Below are 26,175 nucleotides of genomic sequence, written 5' to 3' on the forward strand. Positions count from 1 at the left end.
AAGCAGTGGTATCAACGCAGAGTACTATTAAATTAAAAATATATTGGATGATTGCATAAGTTCGTGCCCGATTTTCATAGATGGCATTAAGTTGCTGCATGGCGGAGTTCTATTGTCTTCGTGTGGTAATTGTTGCTTACGCCGAATAGATGACGTTGTCTTATGTCAATTTAGCGTCAGACATTGTTCAGATAAGTCCATTTGTGCATAAGAGAAATCATTAAAAATGGAGAACGAAAGGTGCATTTGCGGCATGTGATGCTATATGAATTTCGGAAAGGCGTGAGTGTTGGGATTGCGCAAAAAAATATTCAAAGCGTTTATTTGGACCGCGCTCCTGCTCTCCGAACAGTCAAAAAGTGGTTTGGCAGATTTCGAAATGGTGATTTCAACATGGAGGATCAACCCCGCTCTGGACGGCCTTCTGGCATCGATGATGACATTGTGCATGCCTTAGTGAAAAGAAACCCAACAAGGATTACAACTGAGGAAGCAGTGGTATCAACGCAGAGTACTCAACCGCTTTTCGTCATTTAAAAAAGCTTGGATACATTTCCAAGCTTGATACGTGGGTGCCGCATCTCCTGACTGAAAGGAATAAGCTGCAGGAAAACTGCAGGAGTCGCAATGGGAAATTCTGCAGCACCCGCCATATTCTCCAGATATTGCGCCTTCAGATTTTTATCTGTTCCGATCTTTGCAGAATAGTTTAAATGGCAAGAATCTCAATTCCGAGGAAGCTGTCGAAAACCACCTTACAAACTTTTTTCAAGAAAAACCAAGTTCTTTCTTCAAAAATGGAATCGACAAGCTTATAGATCGTTGGAAAACCATTGTAGAAAAGAATGGAGACTATATAATTGATTATAAATAAAAGTGTTATCTCTAAAATATAATCTATTGAAGTTTATATTTAAATCGGGCACGAACTTTTATGCAATTACCAATATTTTCGAAATCTTTAAATCTTCGATTACTAATAGAAATACGAATATATTATTTTTCTCAAAAAATATTCATTATTAATTAAACTTATATATACTCGCATAAAATCAAACATCAATAAAACAATATTAAAACTAAATAAACAGCACGAGATATAAATAAAAATATATAATTTATTTAATAAAAGGTTTAGAAAATATTTTCTTATAAGAGTGTAGATTACAATAATTAACGTGCAAAATGGAAATTATCTTCTCTCTCTCTCTCTCTCTCTCTCTCTCTATATATATATATATATATATATATATATATATATATATATATATATATATATATTATATATATATATATATATGTCTTTATTTTCCAAGTCTTTTTTTTATATCTAAATTAACTTTAGCGTAATTTTCGCGAGATGTAGAGATCTTGTCGAGCCTCACTGGTAACAATAAGACTCTAATCCTATATGTTAAGAGGCCAATTTTATCCCGGTCTAGGACGAGAGTGCTGATCGCGCGCTGTCCCGTTAATTAGGAATATACGATTAATCAGCGCGAGCGCGTCGGAAAAAAATGCGTCGCCTGGCAAGCCGAGCGATAATTAGCGTCCGAAATAGCAATTCGTGCAACTCGGGCAGCGGGAACGCCGGGCCGTTGCGTTGCTGTGAGCGGCGAATAGCTGCCAACAAATTGCACGTAAATTTTACCTGTTCGCACCAGAATTAACGAGCGCGCGTCAGACACTTCGCTAAGCAGATGGTGATCTAGAGAGATCAAATTCTCGAGTCCCCGCGCGAATCCGTAAATTTATGGCGCTTTTCCGTGACGAAAAAAGCTCGATGCAAATTGGATATGAGATTCGTAGCCAAGAAATGTACATATAAAGAACTATAAAATTATGTAAGCAACACTTTGTTTGTATTCCCCGGCATAAAATGGAAGATCTTATCTCCGAATTTATTTGAGTTGGAGAATTATGTGTGTGTGTGTGTGTGTGTTGTGTGTGTGTAAAATGGGATTATTATTTTTCTAGAGAAAAATGTTGAAGAGAATTGAGTTGAAAAATAGAATTATTATTTCTCTCTTATATATGTTTCTTATACATATGATTAAAATAGGGGAAAAGGGGGAGATGAAAATTGAGATCATTATAAATATAGAAATAATATAGCAATTTTAAGATCTTAAGTCGAAGGTTAAAAAAAAAAAGAAAAAAGAGTCATATGTCATACATTGTAGATATGTAGTTAATGTTTTGCTTCCTCATGAGTTATGAAATTCCGAAATCTCTCTCTCTCTCTCTCTCTCTCTCTCTCTCAATTAAATATATTAGAAAAATTTACACCGTAAAGATCGCGATTGATGAGATTTACGCAATTTAATTATAAAAAGCTGCGGGCTACCTATCGCGAGGCGTGAAAAATAAATAATCGGTCGCCGATCGGAAGACGCGTGCATGCACGAATATGGAAATCGCGCCAACAGACGTATAGCGTGTGCCATCCGCCATTCCGAGACTGTCGTCGCACGCATATAATATTTATCACATGTAGCTATCACAGCATTGCAAAATTATTATCGCGCGTGAGTAGTTTTCATCATGGTTGTAGTAACGAATATAATTTTCGATGTGTGTGCGCGCGCGCGCGCGCGCATACAATTATAAATCTACGCGAGAGATAAGGCAATTGCAAAATTGCGAGATTAATACACGTGTTAATATATTCGAATAAAGATCGCAATAATATGTGTGTATTTTGTTCCTTTTTTTTTTCAGTGGTTGCAAAAAGATATTTACAATTCAATTTTTTTTTATTTTTTTTATTTTACTCATAACACTTGAAAGAATTACATAATTACGATTTACATCAATTTTATATGTACTCGAAAACACATTCCAACTGCACAAAGAAACGTTACAAGGGCAATTCAAGGCAATGAATGACATTTGTAATTTGCTCGTATTAAATCATTTTTATAATTTTTTTTTTATTTTTTTTTTTACGTTTGCCGCGTTCCATAATAGCACCCCTATAGGTCGATGAGATCTTATCTCTTGTTATTCGTATCGAGAGATGCATAATCGCTGAAATAAGAAGCGTTAGAAAGCTCGATAAAAGAAAGCGAGTCGTAGACAGAGAGATAGATAGAGAGAGATAGATGAAGAAGATGCGCATTTTTCCACGTGACCTGCACTTTTCGACCGCTCGCATAAATCGCCCGGTATGTTTTTGTCATCGGGTAAAGATTCATCCACCGTCTTTCGATCAGTAATAACGTCAGCTTAATGATGCCATTACGCTCGTCGCCGACAATCCGACGGTTTCTTAAAGATCGCCGCGCAAGCTCTTTTTTCGTAACTTCTCAAGAAGCGGAAATGCATTAAATACCAGCTGCACGCCATTAGCGATTTATGGAATCCGTGATATCGTTAGGCGCGCGAAAAAGACGCGTCGCGAAGGATTACGTCGTTTTAACCCACAGATTTAAATTGATGGCGAGGCGCGACGCGAGATGCTTATAAGATCCTTGCTCCCTTCTTCCCTCTCTCTCTCTCTTCTGTTCTCTGCCTCTCGATATCTTCACGCGCGCTTCCTCGTCTAATTTTCCAGCTAGCGAAATCGGACTCGCTCGTCCGTCTCTCCTGCATGCGCGAAATTAGCGGATCCGTTACACAAAACCGGTTTAAAGCCTCTCCCGTCTCGGTAGAGTACGTGTGGCCCTACCGTATTTGGAGTGTACGTCGGTTTAAGGAATTGTGTAAAAATTCGCGCGTATCTCCGATAAGACTGGCTTATTAATTACCCAATTATACAAAGTGTTCGAGATATAATGTCGTCTTTTTTCTTATACGCAAGAAACCAAACTACACCGTCATAATTATCGAATGGAAGACGTAAAGTGTAGATTAGATAAAAAAAACTCAGCCTTTCTTCATCACGCTTATATTTAATTATTCGAAGAGAGACATTCACGAATTTCTTTTTCTTTCTTTTTTTTTTTTACAAATTTTTTACTCGCTATTCAAGTTTAAATATCCGCAGATTTTTTACGAAGCGGAAAAAAAGGACGGCGGAGAGATTATTGAAACCTTAGTTCCTCCCAAACTCTTTAAACACGGCAGCTGTTTTTACGGCATGTGAGATCCAGATTCTTGTAAAATGCATTCTCGATTACTTGAAAAGTCGAATAAACCTTGCGCGAAATAACTCTGTCCCAAAAATAATTCGCGCGTAATTTAATCGTCGTGCGAAATCTCTTAAGGCTAATCTAATCTTGACAGAGGAGTGTCACATGCTCGGTCTACAACGTCTCCATCTCCATTCCGGCCAAGTAATTAGCCGCGAAACGGAATTCCGTTCGCGTGAACGAGCTGCGGAACCCGTTACGCGATCCAAATGAAATGCGATTTATTCTTAATTACGCTTCTAATCCCATTGGCAATAATTGTAATGGCGTCATCGAGAAACGACGTAATGTCGATTTTATACGCGCTGCATTTTTTTGTTTCCCCGTTTCCGTCGACGCGCGTGTCGATTATTTCTCTCCAAGTACCCTAATTAATAGCTATCATACTCTGCCACCGCATTAAACGCGAATGCAAAATGATACGTTCTCATCGCGATTTCTTCGTCTCTCTCTCACTCTTCTCGGTTAAACTGTAATTACCGTAATTTTTCCACAGCATAATCATAGTATCGCACATTATACGCAAGCTTTGAAGATTGTTTTTCCTTCCAATAGCGATAATCTATAAATAATTGTGATAATCAGATCATTGTTTCAGTACCATAGATATAATTTGAAAATGTTATATATAGTGGAATTTTCCATATTTTTGAAAGTTATCGAAATTGGAGTAGGCCATAGCTCTCTCTCTCTCTCTCTCTCTCTCTCTCTCTCTCTCTCTCGACAATACGAAGTCCACTTGTGATTCGCGGGAGGTGTTCGATCTTGAATGAAACGATTTCCCGGTATCCCTCCTGAAATTGGAATTGGAACTTGACACATACCTGCGACGGCGCACGTTTCTCCCTCTCTCTCTCTCTCTTTTTTTTTCGCCGGGATAAAACGGCGATTCCGGTAACGCGATCGTTATTCGGGTTGCGACTGTGTCGATCCTCTCGAGCTACTACGTCCTTCGAAAGCGAGGCCCGGGTGGTGACAGGATTCTGGGTGGTCGGCCGTCGGTCGCGGCAAAAGGAAGCTGACGTCAGTAGCTCTCGGTCATATTTCTTCGGGCCTTAAAAGATCACGTGGAACACGGGACCACCACCTTCCCGCGCGCGCGAGCGCGTATACACTCTCTCTCTCTCTCTCTTTCTCTTTCCATCCTCTTCTGTGCACTGCCCGGAAAGCTTTCCGGTGAAGCATTCATCCTAACATTGTTGCGTTGCTTTATACGAGGCACGTGTGCCTCGTATATGCGAGATCTAGGTCTCTTTAAGTCACCATCGGATATCTAAAAAGTTATATTTTTTTCAGTTTTTTTTTGAGTTTTGAAACCTTGAAAATGACCTTGTCGCAAATTTTCATTATCACATTCGTAATCGGCGTTCGAAAATACAAAAAAATAGTGTAGTTTCAAAAAAATCGGAGGGTTCACCTATTCGGAACTCCACCCGTACTTTTTGCCCTCGTCCACGTAGTGGCGTGCGATGGCTCAATAAGGAAATTCGTGCGATTTTGCAACCTCGTGAAAAGGAGAGAATAAAATAAAAGATTGCCGCGCGCGTATAGTATATGCGTGCCGAGCGCCTCTTTACACGTGACTCGCGAGAGCGACGCGACACACGCGTGCCGTAACGCGAACTACGGACGGACGGTGGCCTCCGCGCTGTATTATTATTAGCCGGCCGCGTGTGTGCGTGGATGCGTGCATGCAGATGTTCCGCGCACGCAACGCGCGAGCAGCACGCGATGCGCGCGATCGCGGTGCGCATCTTTCGGCGATTTATGTTGTTTCGGCGAAATTTTCGCCGATTCGTATCGCACGATCGCGAACTCCATTCGATTTAATTGTCAGTTACTTTTTACCCCGTCTTTAAAAACACTTCTCATTTTCTTTTTAAAATTGGATCAATTATGTTTTCATTAGGCAACTCAATATTTTCGAGCATGTTGAAAAATTTTTTTTATTACGTTTATCTTTCAGTTTGCAAATGCAATATACTGGGTGGCCCATTTTAATCCATCCAGTCGAATATCTCAAAAACCAAGCCCGGAAGAGAAAAATGTTTCAAACAAAAGTTGTGTGGCTTCAAGGGGGCCGTAAGATGGTGACAATGATTTGACCTTGAAAAATCATTTGAAGGTCATGTGAAGGTCAACTTTAAAATCTCTAATGGAAACCCCCATTTTTTATTTAGTATTCTTGTAGCTGACATCGAGAGCTTTCCAAAACACTATAATAAAGTATTTTCTCATTAAGTACTTTTTGAGTTATTTTATATTTTAATCTGACATATTTTGATATAAAAAATAAAATATTTCGTAAAATATTCAGTTTTCGATAATTTTACCGTAATACTTCTATGTACAGAATAATAAGACAAATTAATTAGTGCCAAAAAAGAAACAAATAATTGTCTAAAAAAATACATTGTAAATAATTTTCTTAAAAACAATTTTTTTTTTTTTATACTAATTGATTCGTCTCATTATTCTGTACATAGAAGTATTACGGTAAGATGATCAAAAACTAAATATTTGACGAGATATTTAATTTTTTATATCAAAATATGTCAGATTAAAATATAAAATAACTCAAAAAGTACTGAATAAAAAAATACTTTATTATAGTGTTTTGGAAAGCTCTCGATGTCAGCTACAAGAATACTAAATAAAAAATGGGGATTTCCATTTAAGATTTTAAAGTTGACCTTCACATGACCTTCAAATGATTTTCCAAGGTCAAATCATTGTCACCGTCTTACGGCCCCCTTGAAGCCACACAACTTTTGTTTGAAACATTTTTCTCTTCCGGGCTTGGTTTTTGAGATATTCGACTGGATGGATTAAAATGGGCCACCCAGTATATTCGCTCATTTGATTCTCAGGTGTCGTCCTAAAAATCGGAAACTCTTTGAATTATGATGATATATATAGATTTTATCGAAACTATATGTTTGACGAATTTCAAGTAGCGAGGAAGGATATCGTTTCGAGGCGATTAAGAAATCCGGTAGTCGCTCATAAAACTTCGTAAAAGGCCTCTCGTTTCGCCCGAACGAAATGCAAATCGTTAAACGCTCGCAACGCGTTATACGAAACGGTGAAAGTAATCGCGTCGTATCCGTTCATAGAAGATTTAACGAAACCGGTTTGAGCACGTGTAGCGTCCACAAGTAGTACGACGAGAGGAGAAACAACGAAGTCTCATTGTAATAGTAATCAGAAGCCGGAAAGAAAACGGGAAGCAGCGTACACATCAAATTATTGTATATAGTCCCTTCTCTCGCGATCGACGAACGATCGCCGTGAAAGATAATCGATAGCGACTGATGTGATCGCGAGTTTTCTGACTCGGCGAGTCAAGTGTCTCGCATCTTTCTACGTTTCAACGATGCGGAGAGAAGCGCGTGTTTATCGTTTATTTCGAAATCATCAATTTCCATTTTATTATTTATTTTACGTTACACTGAACGCTTTCTTTAACGCTAAGTGAATAAATATTTAAGCTCCTTCTCGCTACTAAATACAATTGTCGGACTCTCTCTCTCTCTCAATCTTTTGCCGAAGCGTAATTTTTACATTTTACGGACAGTTTACATTTTTGACATTTTTTTGGGCAATTTTGAGGAGAAAGCAACATTATGACAATTCGTTTCTCATCGACGACAAGGCGTCGATAAATTTTCTCGCGCGCACATTACGCAGGCACGTGCGTGAGTGAGCTTGCGAGCAACACGGATCCAATTTGAGATAAACGCGCACCGAAAGACGCATTGTTCGCGCGGAATAGTACAAATTAACAGATCGATATCGCGATGCCGGGGCAATTAATGTTGTGTACACACCGGCACGGCGGCGCGGATCGGCTTTCTTGAAAATCTGACGGTTTAATTAGGCGCCGGGCCACCACCCTGTGGTGGCAGATGCGGAGCCCGGTCGATTAATTAACAGGCGGCGGTCCCCGGTATCGTTCGGGCTCATCTCGTTCATTTAAATCGACGCGGTTCGCGATAATGGCGCGTTTGCGCCGGGGTTTTCGTTTCCGCGTCTTTACCACGGTTCGTCGGTCGGTTGGTTGTTTCGCGATAAATCTCGACCCGATAAGCGGCGATCCAATCGACGGGTAATAATCTTGCCCGAAATCTTGCCCGAAATCTTGCCCGCGAAACGAAGGGGTCTCAACTGGGTATAGACAAGGGGGTTCATTATTAATAATTATGATGGAACATGAAACTATTTACGATAATTATATCCCGATATGGATGGAGTAATTTTACTAAATTAATGTTGTAATAATAAATTTCTTTTTTTTTTTACCATCGCGCAATTGTAAATTTTTTGTTATCAGCTTCAAACAATATACAATACATATTGGCAATATGTCAAATATGATGAATGAAGAATTGATTTTCTCAGGTGTTCGATCGTCGCCGGTAAACATCGTCGCGACAGCGACAGTTGTGACGGAGGAAGCTCTTCTCGGCGACGAGGAGACCGAGAATTGCGAGAGCGAGTCCGCCAAGTCTGGGAACGAAGAGGACGAGGAGGTGGACGTTGACGTGGAAGAGTGTAGTAGCGTCGATGACGGACCGGTCCACGGGGTGCTTGCCGACGATATCGTCGGCGTCGGGAGGTCGTCCTCGCGTAAGCGCGGCGCGGATGGAAGTAACGCGGACGAGAGGAAGCAGCAGCGTCTGAGGACCAGCTGCAACTCCGACCATCTACGTGACGTCGAGTGCCGGCTCGATACCAAGGAGCTCTGGGACAAGTTCAACGACCTCGGCACGGAGATGATCATCACCAAGACCGGCCGGTAAGTGACGCGCGTCTCACTTTCAGGAGGGACGCGAGGATATCGGGGAAAGGTTTCGCCGAGTCACGTGGAGCAGAGCAAGTTTGACGCGTGTTCTGTTGGAAAAAGCGCGACGGATCTTTTATAATATCTGAAAGTTTCTGAAAGAAAAATTTTTAGTTTTTTTTTTTTTAAATCTTTTCTTAATCCTTTTGCGAATAGGATCTACAATATATAGCTAAACATTCTGCATTCTCTCTCTAGAATAATCTTTAAAAATGCGCGCAAATAATTTATTCATCTCCCATAAAAATTCCTACTTTTTTAAACTGATAGACAAATCTTAATCTTATCTATGTAAATGCGTAGAGATTCTCTCAGCGATACAAATAAATATGCATTTAAGCAATCTTTCTTCTAACATTTGCGCGATCAGTCTTGGAGAGACTGCTCTTTTAACGACAGATATGACAGATTTGGTGTTTCCCTCTTTCAACATGATCGACAATTACGATATTGTAACGCGACTACGCTCATATTCACGCTCGTTAATATGATCGCGTATGTAAAGAGAGCGCGAGTGTCTTTAATTTGCGAACAAATAGCAGGAAAGAACCGCTGTGACGCGAAGGTTATCGGTGGCGGTAGCGATGTCGGTGTGCTCGAACTAATGGATTTCATTGACTGACGAGATATTTAAAAGACTTTTAGACGTAATTTATCGCGCGAACGCGCGCATTTTTATAGGTACGCTAATAAACTTTGTGCAGCTGCGAGTCGAGATGCGTGACCGACCGCGTTGGGAATTATGAGATATACGTAGGTAATTGTGCGCTCATAGGGCTACTCGAAAACTATCCTCGGCTATCCTAAATGCGCGCGTATACATGCGTGCAACCTTGAAGCGTTACCTCGATGATCGACGCGCCCCATTATCGCTTCAAGTCGGCGATCGCGATCCGCGGGATCCGCGCGAAAGGCGGGTCTTCATCTCGGGGAACTCTCGGAGATAAGCTTCCAGGCTAATTACGAAATACCGCGCGCACCGAGTAAAGTCGTGGAATAATGCATCTTTCGTCGGCCGTGAGATGCTTGCGATCCAGACGCGTGTTTTTGGTATTATTACTTGAATGCGTAGTAAGAAAAGGCAAAAATTTTGTTTAACGCGAAGCTCATATGATACAATCTTACGTATATAATCGAAGAATTGAGATAAATTATTAAGAATGCAACGAAACATATTTTCAGTTACGACAAAATATTGGGTGATTGCATAACTTCGTGCCCGATTTAAATATTGTATAAACTTCAATAGATTATATTTTAGAGATAACACACTTTTATTAATCAATTATACAGTCTCCATTCTTTTCTACAATGGTTTTCCAACCATCTATAAGCTTGTCGATTCCATTTTTGAAGAAAGAACTTGGTTTTTCTTGAAACAAGTTTGTAAGGTGGTTTTCGACAGCTTCCTCGGAATTGAGATTCTTGCCATTTAAACTATTCTGCACAGACCGGAACAGATAAAAATGTGAAGGCGCAATATCTGGCGAATATGGCGGGTGCTGCAGAATTTCCCATTGCGACTCCTGCAGTTTTCCTGCAGCTTATTCCTTTCAGTCGGGAGATGCGGCACCCACGTATCAAGCTTGGAAATGTATCCAAGCTTTTTTAAATGACGAAAAGCGTTTGAATTATCGATGTTCAGCCTCTCAGCAATATCCTCAGTTGTAATCCTTGTTGGGTTTCTTTTCACTAAGGCATGCACAATGTCATCATCGATGCCAGAAGGCCGTCCAGAGCGGGGTTGATCCTCCATGTTGAAATCACCATTTCGAAATCTGCCAAACCACTTTTTGACTGTTCGGAGAGCAGGAGCGCGGTCCAAATAAACGCTTTGAATATTTTTTTGCGCAATCCCAACACTCACGCCTTTCCGAAATTCATATAGCATCACATGCCGCAAATGCACCTTTCGTTCTCCATTTTTAATGATTTCTCTTATGCACAAATGGACTTATCTGAACAATGTCTGACGCTAAATTGACATAAGACAACGTCATCTATTCGGCGTAAGCAACAATTACCACACGAAGACAATAGAACTCCGCCATGCAGCAACTTAATGCCATCTATGAAAATCGGGCACGAACTTATGCAATCATCCAATATATTTTTAATTTAATATACTTTGCGGAGAAAAGTATCGTTTATCAATTAAATAGCTTAGGAACTTTAAACATGTTAAATTAATACAAAAAGATTACAATCTTGCAAAAAATGAATCTTTAAAAATACTTTTTCATTACAACTTTTTAATATTCAATATTTTTCTATCATTTTGCCAAATTTTATTTTTCCAATCTTATTAGATGGATAATGTTACGTACAATTCTAGATTGATTGGAGTTATTGATAAAGTTTTGCGCCAGTTATTCTCTTTTTGTAATTTAATTTCTCGCAGAGCATCTCGTCTCGTAGATAATTCACTTAAGCTACGCACCTTATTCGCAATCAAAGGCGTATTAATCACTCGCTCCTCCGGTTTTATTTTACTCGACCAGTATTCTGCCGCGCATATAGAGCGCGTTTGTAAAGCGATGTAAGCGCGGCGCTAGCATTACTTTATGTGGTGCAGAAAGTAGATGATAATCCGATAAGCTACGCGATTGTAACTGTGAACGCGATTACGGATAAGCCGCGCCGTATGCAATTATAAAGCGCGCTTAGAGAAATTGGTGCTTCCGATTTTTGACATTTACAACGAGACGTCTACGCGTAATCTTGCTTACATTACATTCTAGATATCGGTGTTTCTTCAAATACATATTTGGGAAGGAGTTTCGAGTTTTTTATATTCGTTTTTTTGCACAATATTTTTCTAAGTTTATATTTATCTAAATTGCTAATCGAGCAACAAATCAGAAAATTGGAAACCCGAATTGCTCTCACGGACTTCAAGCGACTCTCGGATCGCCGTAGATTGTATATTATACGAATTAATCCTTTCTGGATGTGTATTTTCTCGCTCGTCCTCGGGCAGCGCTGCGATTCGCCAGGCCTCGGGATGTTTGTCGGTGGAAATGTAGCTGTTACTATTATAAGCGCAACCTTGAAGTGTTAGCGTGGTGATCAATGTCGGGTACGCCATATATGTTTGTTCTGCTCGCTTGGATATTAGATGTACTCCCGGATAAGCTCCGCGGCTCGGCCATTAACGCCCACGATTCCTCGTGCAACAATGTGTGACATATGTCACGCGGTACTATTACGTTGCTGTCTTGCTCGCTGAGCGAGGAGAGAGCCACGTGTTAGATAAATCGCTGACTCGTTTGACTTCGTCATTTGCTCTTCGATCTCGACGATAGTTCCGCGCCCAGAAATACTCGCGCGAATATCGATAATTTACGGTGTTTTGTTATTCGTCTATGAAATTTCAACCCTTCATGAATTTCCGAATCCTGTCGTCGTTGAGAAATAACGAATGATTCACGAATTGTAACTTAGAATAGGATAGAAGCACAATTTCAGTCGCAACGAGATAGAAGGAATAAAAATAAGCGCTTTTACGCTTTTACGATGCGAGAGAGATAGATGATAATCGATAAGCCCGCGCAATCGGAAAATATGATGTTTGATAAGCCGGTAGGCCTTTAATTGCAAAATACTTAGCGGCTTTCTCGAGTAATTATCTACGAACGTAAGGTGTCGGAGAAGGCCATCTTTTAGCAGGCAAACTTAAGAACGCGATCAGTCCTGCTACATTATAACGAAATGTACATGTGCGTTTACGCCAGCGTGCGGAAAGCAGATGATAATTGGATAAGCCACGTACGCACGGAATGATTTCGGGTAAGACGGACGGCGCGTAATTACAAAACACCTCGAGAGAACCTCGAGTAGAGAGGAAGAGCGATGATCGCCTGAGAATAATCCGTGCCGCGATCCGTTCAACCTTGAGACGTCGTCGCGGAGAATGAACGGAAAGCGATACGAAAGTTACAAAACCATTCGCAATGTTGCACGGGATTGAAAGTATAAATTTATATTACAATATTGACAAGAGGTGAGTGGTTTGATCGCAAGATTTTTCGATAGGAAATCGAGATAATCGAGGAGATGAGATTCCTGTAAATTAATTAACGATATTTCTAAAGTGGTGCTCGAATGAGAACGATATTTCCAAGAGTCCCGTGTATCATACACGGCACAATGAGCTGCAAAGTGTATTTAAAAGTTTCGAAATAATGCGCTTATATTGCTGTTTGCTCGGGCCACGACGATCGATATATTGTATCAAGGAAACGCGACGAAGCACGAATAGCGTCGTTAGCAACCAGCGACAACTTGGCACGAAATCCCAGCTGAGCGAGCTCTAAACATCAGTCTACAGAATGACAATATGAATTCGGACCAATCAGGTGGAATTGTCTGGCCCTACGGGGTGCCGAGATCGTAAACTCCTCGTAGGTTTCCTCCACGAACGTCCTAGAGTTTCCTTTCCCACGTTGGCACTCGCCACTTTTCAAAATCTTCTCTCTCTCTCTCTCTCTCTCTCTTGTCTTCTTTTCTTTCTTCGTCGCTTCCTTTGTACTCTAAAGTTTCAATGATTCGCAAGAAGAGAGATCTTTAAAACGCGTATAAATACTTTACTTATTGATAAACATTGTAGAAGATCGTCGAAAAGAAAGGAAATGATCTTCCGACAATGGATCAAAGAAAATAATACAAATAATCAATTTGCGATGGATGTTTTAGAGATGTAAAAAAAAAAAAAAAAAAAACCGAAGACGAAAAAGAGCGATAGCAACACGACATTGTTAATTGAATCTTTGAAAAAGGTTGAGATACTATTATAAATATAAAAGCGACAGTTTTTCTGCCTTCAAAGACTTCAAGCATTAAATTTTACCCGTTTCGATTTTTCGCGAAGAGATAAAGCTTTTAATTATCTAACGCTTCGTTCGTTAGACTTTGTGTCACAATTTAGCGACGAGTCTTCCAGGGAAAAGGTTTCACGCGCGATTCGTGGAAACGCGGCGGAAGGCAAAATGGTCGCCGAGCTCGTTCCGCGAGAAGAACGCTATCGTCGTTGTCGTTGCGGCCGGTGGGGTTTTTTTTTTTTTTTTCAGCGTTTAAGTGGGTAACCGTGGACTGCGAGCCTCGCACGGAATAGGAGGTGCGGACGAGCAGGTCAGGAGAGAGACAGGATACCAGCGGATAGAGGGTACTCGTCACGCGAACCCTTCATCAAGGTGCCAGCAACCTACATTATACGCTCACACGCGACCCTGGGACGATCGTGTGCACGTTACATCGCGGAGAACATGCACAGAGAAAACAACGTGTCGAGAGAAAGAGGAAACGAACGTAGCGGGGAAGGAGAGAGTAAGAGAGAGATCGAAAAAAAGGTGGAGATAGAGAGTAGGGATAGATAGACATCTCTTCATTTTAGACCCCATTTTCGCGCGGTTATATACCGAACTGCTTATAATAAATAAAGATAATATTAATGAATAGATACGAGGTACAACGGTAATGTGTGTGCGAGAGATAAAGAGAAGAAACTTGCGGATTAAAGATGAATCTTACATCTCGCATTATAAAAGATATCGAGGAAGCGCGGTGTGCAAAATTTTTCGATATATTTAATACGGTGCAACGAAGCACGATTGAAATTTATTGTTAGTATTATATTATTACTAAAGCGCGTGTTAATTATTCTGTGTCAAGATTATATTTAAGGTTATTATACATATAAGTATAAAAATTAATATATGAGAGAAATTAGCAAAAGATCATTAGATATTTTTCAAACATTATAATTTTACTTCTTCTATCTCCAAAAATTGGAAAAACGCGTGCTTCGACACTCTCGTCACCGGCATTTCAAACAGTTCATTATGTTGTCTCGCTTTCTCCTTATTATTATTATTTTTTTTTTTTCACGCAGGGGTAGAGAAATATCCTGCCGGACGGTGTCACGATCGCCGGGACATGAAACGCGAGACAGCCGCAGTATAATTACAATAGTGGCGATCTCTTCCACCTGGCATAGGCAGTCGTTAGCACGGCAAACATTTTAGGCTTAACTCAGATCGTCGAATCGCTGGTATAATATCCAGCGCGTTTCCGTAATCCATTTATACGAACTGTACGCGGGTCCTTCCTCGGGGGTTCTCCCTCCAACGCGTCCCCCTCGCGAAGCGAGAAAGATATACGAGTGGTTGAAGGCAATTCTCTCGACTCGGGGAAGTCGAGGTGTCTCTGCGATTACGGCCTCGTTAGCCACGGGCCATCGAGGATCGCTTGTTTGTTTCCGCCTAATTTGACGGGGAAACGCATGTCGTAATGTCGGATGGCGAGTGCGTCCCGACGAATTAGGAGCGATCGGTTGGCGTTGGAATTGGAGGTAAATTAGCCGCAGGTAATTAGGACGTTTGTTATCGCGATCGTATAGGGTGATGGTGAGTAACGTTCGGATTAGCCGCGATAATTTTTTTTTTTTTTTTTAGAAGCAATTAAGTCACATAGAGTCATGTGGCGAGCGAAAATATTCTTTTAATTATGCATGCTATTATGATTATATTAGGTGTACAAATAAGTTTCCGCCGTTTTTTATCAAAAATTAGGCATTTATCGTAAAAGAATGGAACTTAATGTTTTGAGTCACTCCCAATGTAAGTGCAAGTTCTTCTCGCGTTTGGCACGAATCTTGATCCAATAATGCTTCCAGTTCCGCGTCTTCGTACACTTTCGGCCTTCCGCTACGTTCTTTGTCTTCGATGTCAAATTCACCGTTCTTAAACTTTTCAAACCACTCGCGACAACTTCTCTCACTTAAGGCAGCCTCACCGTATGCTTCTACAAGCAATCGATACGCCTCAGCTGCAGATTTCTTCAAATTGAAGAAGTAAATCAAAAGTTGCCGCAAATGACGCTTATTCGGCTCAAAACTCGACATTTTCGCACACAAAAGAATATATTATACTGATAAAAAATCACTAATATTTTAAGGTTATGTTATCGACTGATGTCCAATCTTACGATAAGGACGTTTTACATCTGACAATTTTAACCGTAACTCACTGGTGGCGCCAACTTTTGTCAAACGGCGGAAACTTATTTGTACACCTATGACAATAAATGAGAGAGAGTCTACGCGAGGTGATGACATTTGTCAATCGATTGTCGGAAAAATTTATGTAGAGGAAGAAATTTTTTGAAAACAACAAATATACTTTCGCCATGGAGAATTAACATGGAGAATTAATGTCACAGAGTTACTTTTAAAAAAATTATTTTGAGTTTGCGCGAAGATAATATCCCAATTATAATACTCCAATCGATATAAAAAACTTTATTCCACTTACAATTCTGAATGAAATTTACATTTAGACATTTTTGTAATTTAATATTATTTCGTATACGCCCTGTATATACTAAACGTGCGTTATTCGCCATTATTTCTCGAGGATACAAAGGAAAACGGAGCTACGGTCCGATACGGTCGACAATTTCGATAGCGATACGCGTATCGCGTCCGAAAGTGGCACGCGTCGAACAAATTGACTCGTTGGTCGCGCGATCCTCGTAAAAATACATGAGTCACCGAGCACGGGATTCATAGGGTACAAGTGTAATGCGCACGATAGAGATCGCAAGGGTGGCTGTCTGGCGGATCTCGAGGGAGAGCGTCGATAGCCTCGGCATCGATACTTAAATAGTCGACGAGCTTATCCGGGAGGGCGATCGAACCCCCACCGTGTGATAATTTTCCGGACGATTTATCGCGTCGCGCGCCTAATGTTTACGAATGCGTAATGCTTACGACGTAATGCTTTGACACCCGTGTGTGCGCGCGTCTATGCAACGCTAAAAATATCGTTGAAAAGGCGCGCGTGCGCGATTGCGAAATTTATTCTTAGCAGCAGGTGAAAGTCGAACATCACCGAGTACCTCGGAAGAAACGTCGTCGTCCGCGTCAAGGGCGATAAGCGGAGTAGCTGCAGCTGCCTCGGGGTGCTACGGGCCTAAAGGAGGTGCAAACGATCCCGATGATTTTGTAGAATGTCAACCTGGAGTAACCGAGATACTTGCGTTACTCCGTCATTTTTCGACGACGGAACTAATATATTCGCATTAGAGGCTCACGTGCGAACAAGGAAGTGATGATTACTATTCGTTTTATATGATAATTTTACGCCAAGTTTTTTATACATCGATGTATTTTGTATTTTTGAAAAATGCAATATATGTATACATAAAATTAATATCTTATATTTTATATATAAAGAAATCGAGACGTGAAATGGAAACAAGCGTCTAGATCTTGAATACGACGCTTGTTCCTGGAATCGAATTACAAACGTGGCGAGGAACGCGGTTCGGGGTCTCACGTGCTAGTCGCGAATAAAGACCTCGCTTGCTCCCAAAATGCGCGTGCGAATTTCGCATGCACCGGTTCGGTTGAAACTCCTCGCCCGAGAAGGACCGACAATCGTGTCGTTAAGGTGCGCCGGGCCCCGGGGCAACGTAACGACGATACTATTCAACGCGGTTGAACAATGTCCTTGTTAAAAACCGCACGAACCTAACCGAACGCGTACGTGCCGAGGAGGAGGGAAGGATCGTTTTCGAGGAGCTCGAAACCGCAAAACCGCTTCGAGGCGGTGAGGTTTGCGTCGCGGGGGACCCCATCGACCCCATCATCTTCGCGGGGCCCGTCGTCTCCTCGGAGTCTGGTCTTCTCGGGGTTTCGCGAATAGACGATGGTAGGGCACTCGCGTGACACCCCTCTCTTATCCGCATGCGTTTTTAAAGCCCTCTCCTCTTTCTTCGCGACTTTGTTTCGTTTAGCTCTTTGCGAACGAGTCCTACGGCTTCGGACTACGGCTCCGTGAAGGAAAAGGATCCCTGTCATCGGATAAATAGATCTAGAAAACCGCCACGAGATTACCCTTGCGGTTCCGTGAAAAAAAAGTGACAGGAGTAATGGAAGCTTTCGCGCCAAACAAGGATCTGAACGAAAAAAAAGCGCGCGTGCACGTATGTGTGTGCGCGCGTGTGTGTGTGTGTTGCGCGTCTTCAAGTCTTTCGCATAAATAGGATAATAACAAATATTTTGATTAAACGAATTTCCTTTTTTTTTTTTTTTTTAACGAACGGGGATATGTATGTGTTCGAGGTTCCGCATGAAAAATTAATTTTATGTAATAATTCAAAAATAATTATATATTAATTTTTCAAAAAATATGCATTGTACATATATATGTATTTCTAAAAATATATTCCAGTATATGCCAGCACTCATCAAGCTTTCTAAATATAGATGCTAAAGAATGGATTATAAGAGATGGCGGTTATTTCAGTAGCGAAACATCATTAGTCACGATGCCATCCAACATTACAAATCGTGACAAATTGAGAATCTTTTAAATTGTTAGCGCTCGGGTATTATAATCTTTATTGGAATCTTTAATATTCGAATGTCACACTTTCTAAATTCTAGGACTCATCAATTTCGTGGCGATCGTCAATTAATCAATTCTTCAACGGAACACGGTGCAGAGATGTTGTCTCCATATATGTAATCTTGTGATAAATTGGTATAAAACGCGTCAATCAATTTCGATATTCGTCTTACAGAGCATTTGTCTCAATGTAATATTTACGCGCGTGGTTCGCAGTAACTCAGATTAATATCGTACCGGTTATCCTCCACATGAGAAATACGAGAATCCCGCAAATTTGACTGGACGCGAAATATTGGTAGACAGATGTTCGCCACGTGATCACAGCCAATAATACGTGAATTCCTGCATAAATTATGAAAATTATGAGGAAGAGAGAAAAAGGGGACATTGTTTTCGATGTCAATCTATTCAGCTTCTTTGTAATTATAAATTTCGCGTTCTCCAGAATCCTCGGTGCTCGATAGGCCGCTGTTCTCGCAACCGTTTCCCTCGGAGGGGAAGGTATCGTTCTTATTGGAACTATCCTTCTCATCGGTACTGTCGTATCGATTTTTCTCAAAGGCGGCGACTCGCTCGTTGACGCTTCTCCGAGCTTGTCTAATTTTTTCTGCGACAAGACCTTTCGCAAGATCGCAGGAATGTCGGTGGTCTCCTCGGGTCGAGGGGTTTTCGCGACTTTGATCAGAGCGATCCTGGCGAAAGACGACGTCCTAGAAATCGATTCGTCGTCCCTCGAAATTTCAGATGTCACGGGAGTATCTGACTTTAAAGATTTTAACAGTAGCGGGGTAAATTCGTCCGGCAAGAAGGATATATTCTTTCTTGATGTGGCAACGCTAGTCGCATCGTTCTTTTGACGATGATGACGATGACGATGATGATGATGGTGGTGGTGGTGTTGAGGAGCCCTTAGCGGATTGCACGGTCCTTGGCATACCATCGACCGTCCTCGACAGGTATGTCGCGGTGGATCCGTCATCTTCGATTTCCCTTGTTGGATCGATCAAGCATCTGGAACAAAGATCATCGCGTAAAATTATTCAGAAATACGAAATGTAAGCGAATCTTTCGTTTGTCAAATATTTCACCTAGTTTGCAATCACGCGATAAATATTACGAAGCGAAATGGCGCGATTGCGTTTTAAAATGAGCATTCCCCGTTACGTCCATCTCCGCGCTTTTCCGCGAGATAAATTAACTAGAATCCAATTTTTCACCGTGAAAAAATCGCTATTGACGTATCTGCCATCTGACCGTAGAATTCCGCTCCACGTTCATTCCCGCGGCGCGTAAATCACACGCGCGCGAGTCTATCGCGTGCCGATCGTACACGAGGACGTACATTGCGGGCCGGGTAAAAGACTCTCCCCGACCGGGAACCTGGGGACGAAGGAAGGTCAGGCTTTCCGTGTCGCTACGCCAGCGGGATATCCAGCGGTGGCTCTTGCATCGACGACGTCGATGCGCGACGAAGGCGCGTCCGGACAGCGCGTGCGCCTTGACGTACTTCCTCTCGAGGCGTTCCAAAGTCGACTGCGCATACGCTCGGGATTCAAAACCCGAGGAACGGATGCTCCTTTCCGATCAGAGCGTCTAAATTCAAATGAAGTAAATGAATTTGAAATTGTATCGAAACGAGAAAATGATACGATGCAGATGACAAGTTTTATCGGAAGATACGAAATCTTCCAATTTTCTTATGAATCATTTTTTAGGACTTTAGAGAAAAATTGATATTTCGAAAACCGAATAAGATTATAATACTCTGAAATTGCGATAATATAATAAAAATATGTACGTTTAATTTATAGTAATTAAAAATTGAAATACACACATTTTGTACGCATATTAAAATGTTTACGTTGCTGAGAGAATATTCTTGTGGATGTTGTTTTATAATTAACAAATTCTATTGTTTGCGATTGTAACGATCGTCGAGTATATAGGCCGGGAAGATTTTAAACATTTACCTTTATTCTCTTATGTCATTTTATATTTACTGGAAGAGGTTACGTTCGTATCGTTGCGAGAAAAATCGAAACTCGTTTCTATATGTCATTTTCACGCATATAAACGCGATCGCAATTGCAATTGTTTGACAAAATAATATGTCATAATTAAGTCATTACGTATTTTTAAAAATTTAACACTATGTTTCTTTTTTTCTGTCTTTTTCGGACAAACTAGAAACAAGATATAATAATTAATTATAATGGTTTCTATCTCTCTCTGTCTCGAAAATATATAATTTCTCAATTATTTAGATACTCAATTAATTTATCATGATTATATATTGTTTGTCTATTTCAATTGTATATATTGTATTAATAAATATATATTCATTATTCGCGTCTTTTCGCAGACGAATGTTTCCAACGTGCCGGGTAGTCTTCAGCGGACTCAAGTCTGAAGGTCGTTATGCAGTGTTGATGGATATTGTGCCGGTGGACAATAAAAGGTATCGATACGCCTATCATCGTAGCTGCTGGCTAGAGGCTGGCAAAGCGGATCCGCCGGCGCCCGCGCGACTTTACGTTCATCCCGATTCCCCCTTCACCGGCGACCAGTTGCTCAAGCAGATCGTCTCCTTCGAGAAGGTGAAACTGACCAATAACGACATGGACAAACATGGCCAGGTAAGAGAAGCGTCGCATCTCTCCTGCGGTATATGCAGAATTTATATAGTATTAATAGATATATCTTTTTGCGAGGGCATTAATTCGATGAAAATTAATCGCGAATAAAATATTAGGTGTACAAATAAGTTTGACAAAAGTTGGCGCCACCAGTGAGTTACGGTTAAAATTGTCACATGTAAAACGTCCTTATCGTAAGATTGGACATCAGTCGATAACATAACCTTAAAATATTAGTGATTTTTTATCAGTATAATATATTCTTTTGTGTGCGAAAATGTCGAGTTTTGAGCCGAATAAGCGTCATTTGCGGCAACTTTTGATTTACTTCTTCAATTTGAAGAAATCTGCAGCTGAGGCGTATCGATTGCTTGTAGAAGCATACGGTGAGGCTGCCTTAAGTGAGAGAAGTTGTCGCGAGTGGTTTGAAAAGTTTAAGAACGGTGAATTTGACATCGAAGACAAAGAACGTAGCGGAAGGCCGAAAGTGTACGAAGACGCGGAATTGGAAGCATTATTGGATCAAGATTCGTGCCAAACGCGAGAAGAACTTGCACTTACATTGGGAGTGACTCAAAACATTAAGTTCCGTTCTTTCACGATAAATGCCCAATTTTTGATAAAAAACGGCGGAAACTTATATGCACACGTAATATTAAGATTTTTATATTCAATTTTTGCCAAGATTTTAAGTTTTATCTACGAGTAACAGATTACCGCAGGCGATATAATCTCGTTCTCGTGTTAAAAAGAAATAATCTTTATATTATTCTACGATTATTATAATTATTGTATTTAATAGCTAACTTTCAAATCTCTCTATCGCGCTCGAGTAATTACGAGAGTTTAATTCGGCATTAAAACGATTAAACGTTCACGCGTCGCGAGAGAAGCGCGTGAGTTCTAGAGAGGATAATTTCGCGCGCGCAGCATTTTCCTCCTCGGGCGGACCCGCGCACGCAGAGATCGTCGACGATAAGGCGCTCCGTGCAACCCCCATGGTCATTACGCCGTTCTGTAATTTGCGCCTGCCTTTCAGCGGATGCGTAATATTCCTGGGCCGCGCGGCGTATCTCCCCCTTTATTTCGGAGTTTAGCGCACAATAGCCGCCGGACGCGAAATGTCGAGCCCGTTGGACATGCTACCGCTATTACGTGGCGCAACAGAACCCTCTTTCCCCCCCCCCCTTCGCGTTCGATTATACCCCGAAGATATGATCCCTAGATGGATATAATTCTCTCGGCGATTATATTCGAATTTCAAAGAAATTTTTCTCGTTTAAAAAACGAAGGGAGATTCCGGGTTCGATATCTGCTTATTAAACGCCACCTTTATATACCCAATATCTCTCAATAAAATTAATATTTCTCGATAAGTTCGATTTTAAATATCTTGGGTATGAGATTTCATATATCAGAGGATTGTTAAAAAATAAAAGTTCGCTTATGTAAAAAGGTTTCGAAAGAGACAACTGCCGTCTGCGTAAATTCGACCACTGAATAAGCGATAAGACGGGGTCAGTTTAACGAATGACTAGCGCCCAACGACGTTGGCGATGCTCGCGCTGTCGTTTTTCACGCCCTCGGCTTTCTCGTTCTCGCTCGCGTGATCGTTGACGAGTCCTCGAGCGATCGCGCGCGCCGAAAATGGCCCTCGTAAAACGAATGCGACGGGACATCGCCCCATCAGGGTGAAAGCGTGGGCCACGGTTATCATCGGCGCGAGTTGTTAATCGTGGGCGTTCATGTTGCCGGGAACGTATAATATTCCGTTCACGCCATTGTCGTCGTCGTCGCCGTCGTTGCTGGCCGATCGATGACAAACCGGTCTCTCGCCGGATTCGCGAAAACTTGTCCCTTTCGCGACGCGAAAGTGACGTCGATGCTCGAGAAAGAATTTTATCCTTATGATTAATTTTAATGATGTATCTCTTCCTGCTTATTAACGCGAGAAGTCAAAATCGCGCGGAATGAAATGCGCCAATTTACGACGACGAGGGTCGTCACCTTTATCGCGAGAATCGGCAGTAAACCACCGAGTGCGAAACTCAATATTCCGCGCTCAATATCCCTGACATCCCGTTGTAAGACGCTCGATAAAAGTTAATCCTCTCGATCTCTGGAAATATCTCTTTTAATCCTTAATTGAAAGCACGTGTGTTTCGCGCGCGGCCCATATGGCAAAGCATGAATAAGGATTAATTAAAAAATTATTAACTACAGAGAATATCGATTTTCTCGGGAACAACGAAGAGATTTAAGACTTACAAATATTTGATATACGAATAATGCTAATGAAGTGACAAAATGTTACTTTCAAGGGGTAATTAATTTTATAAAATTTAAAAAATACAGAATATATCAATATACGCGCCTTGATACAATAGTCGCATATACACAATTCATGACCGTAATATAATGATTCGTCGGAATCATTTTCTTTTTTAACCCCTTAACAACGATTCGACAATCATTTTAATATTTCAATTTTATTAGGAAAAGAAATTTTCCTTTTCCCTTTTTCGATGAGATACATTATTTTATTTATCAAACGCTATGCGCGTACATAGTATCGAGGGGGGTTTTAATCCCCGAATGCAATGATCTACCATCCCCGGGATTCGGAAAATATCACGGGCTTCTCTCGCGACCGTAAAAATTGGGACTCTATTGGGGAGAATGAACACGTCGGAAGGGTGGAGCGGGGCCCCCAGCGGGTAAGAAGGGGAGGGAGAGGAAGGGGGCTGCTGGCTTAGGAACATGCCCATAATGTTGCGGACATTATAGGCGGTTCGTAACCGGCGTTTCGTAGGTGGTGTATAGTATAGGTAGTACGAGAAGACGGCGTCGCCTATAAGCTAATAAATTGAACGGATGTTTGCCCCGAGCTTTTGTCATGATGATCACGGGTAGCCTACGCCTGGGCCCCGTCGAGCACCTTTTGAATCTCTTTCTCTCTCAAGACGACTCTCCGCGCTCTTCCCGCTTCGCGTCGTCGACGGGAGAACGCGTGTAAACGCGCGCGCGCGCATGCGTGAATACTTTTCGGGGCTTTATCCGAGAGGAGGATAAATCGAAATAAATAGAAATGATAATCGTGATGGGCGAGCTCTCCCGGTCTCGTCGTTGTAAATGTTTTCGTTTATCCCCCCCCCCCCCCACCCCCCTTTTATCCCGATTGACTTGGATGAATGGTTAGCGAGAGAGCACTTCTACTCATTTGATACTGCGTAATCTTCTATGAAATGTAAAAATGTTTTAAACATGCTCGACGGATCTTCTCCGTCACAGCTCTATAATACTTTAACGCGCGCATAATCTTTATAAAATTCTATCCTTATTACGAGATAATCGATATTTACGTTACCTCGTGCGCTGCGAAAGAAATTAATAATACATTTAAAAAGGGCATTTTTTTTTCTTTAAATGAAAATCTGAAAACTTTTGAAACATATATTATTATTCGTCGAAAGTGTCGGAAGACGTTTGAATTAATATTAAAAATAGTCGAATTTCTAGTGAATGATATTAAATATTTTCGCAATCTTTCATCTTAATGCTTTACACGTGCATTATCTTTAATGGCAATATTGCTGTGAGTATCGTGATGTTTATTACAATATTCGCCCATTGATACCTCTCGTAAAAGTGTTTTTAATACACGTGTCAGTAGTGCATGAATTCTCTATACATCGAGTAGGCGGATACGCAAATATAAACTGTTAATAAGCATAAAATAACAAGCAGAACCGAGCGTTAAGAAGCCGACGAGCATCACTCGCGACGACCGACGTTCTTCAAAATGTTCGAGCTCTGATCCTTCTGCCGTAACAAAACTTCTCCTCCTTTTTCTTTTCAAAAACCTTCGAACCACCTCGTCACGGTCGATTTGCGTTAAACTGCGATCGGAAATAATTCATAAGTCGATTTCGATGAGAGAGGGGAAAAAAAAAAAAAAGGAAGGAGCAAAAGATCGCTCCTGGGGGATCGGAGTCGAGATTTCGTGACGAGGAACTTTCATTCCTTTCCGGCTGTACCGGCAATTGCCAAATACCCCCTTTACACGAGCGGAGAGAAACACTGGCGAGAAACGCTCGCGGAACAGACACACCGGTTGAAAGCGGTCGGTCGAGCCGGGCGAACCACGCAATGCCAGTCAACTTAAACTCGACGACTCGAGTGGTAGGGAACATTCCTTCGCTACAGCCACTATTTCATCGTTTCGTATGACGCGATATTATAAGACCCCCCGCCTGCGACTCCGGCTACTACACGGTGGTCCAAAAGCGGCCATCTCCAGCACCAGGCGCGCGAGTTCTCGCGCCGAGCGTTCCTCCCGATCTTTCTCTCCTCGTCGTCGGAATTCGTAATCGGCGAGCCCGCTCATATAAAGTCCGCTTATGAAATATATTTTTATTATCCCACTGGGGTTATATCTCAACTTTCTATCGTTTACTCTGCTAGAGTTACTCTACTACTATTTATCTTATTATTATTTATCCTTTCATCTAGAAATATATTCCTACAACTGATGAATTTGACGCGTGTTTTTCTATATACCCTATAGATATATATGAATATTAATTCTCTGCCTTTGGACATCGTTGCTCCTCCATTACGCGCGCGATGCTCGTAATTTTACACGCACGCGTTTTCAAGCGGGGAAAAATAAATAATGATTAGAATGCATTCAATATATATATATATATTTTTTATTAATATATTTTAATTAAAATCTAGATTTTAATAAAAATATATTTTACAAATATATTTTAATTAAAATCTAGATTTTAATAAAAACTTATATTAAGAAATAAAACATATTTATTAGAATTTCTCTTTTAGTATCAAAAGAGAGAAAAAGATCTGAAAAGCGATGCATTTCGATCTGCTCCAATATGTTCGCGCCAACATTGCTAAATAATAAAACGCTGCGTCGAGCATCTTGCGCGTGTTTAAAGATTTTGAAAAAGAAAATACTATTAATAAGATATCAATATAAATCTTATTCGTTACGCGCGAGAGGCGTTGGATGTTTCTCATCGATAATGGCTGTTTAACTTTGAAGTGAACGGTACTTGTTCGAGAGCGGGAAAACAGAAGTTACCGCGGGGGTGATGTAAATGTTAATTTCCTCGAAAATATCGCGG

The 26,175-nt window shown here is 41.1% G+C and overlaps 2 protein-coding genes across 2 annotated transcripts in view; one reads left to right on the top strand and one right to left on the bottom strand.

Moving 5' to 3' along the window:
- The window catches only part of LOC138940447 (T-box transcription factor TBX20), a 55,385-nt gene that overhangs the window by 4,413 nt on the left and 24,797 nt on the right, over window positions 1-26,175 (top strand). Inside the window, exons 2-3 of the mRNA XM_070309348.1 lie at window positions 8,535-8,931; window positions 20,752-21,025. Of these exons, the coding sequence (XP_070165449.1) occupies window positions 8,535-8,931; window positions 20,752-21,025 (671 nt within the window). The remainder of the gene's footprint in view (window positions 1-8,534; window positions 8,932-20,751; window positions 21,026-26,175) is intronic.
- LOC138940448 (uncharacterized) lies at window positions 18,607-19,977 on the bottom strand. Its single transcript, XM_070309349.1, has 2 exons — window positions 19,732-19,977; window positions 18,607-19,400 (listed from the first exon to the last, which is right to left on the bottom strand). Exon 2 carries the CDS (start codon window positions 19,366-19,368, stop codon window positions 18,607-18,609), a length of 762 nt encoding a protein of 253 aa, XP_070165450.1. The 5' UTR covers window positions 19,369-19,400; window positions 19,732-19,977.

The sequence above is a fragment of the Polyergus mexicanus genome, unplaced genomic scaffold (assembly GCF_030449975.1).
Source record: "Polyergus mexicanus isolate NDT 795.1 unplaced genomic scaffold, iyPolMexi1.0 SCAF_17, whole genome shotgun sequence".
Lineage (NCBI taxonomy): Eukaryota > Metazoa > Arthropoda > Insecta > Hymenoptera > Formicidae > Polyergus > Polyergus mexicanus.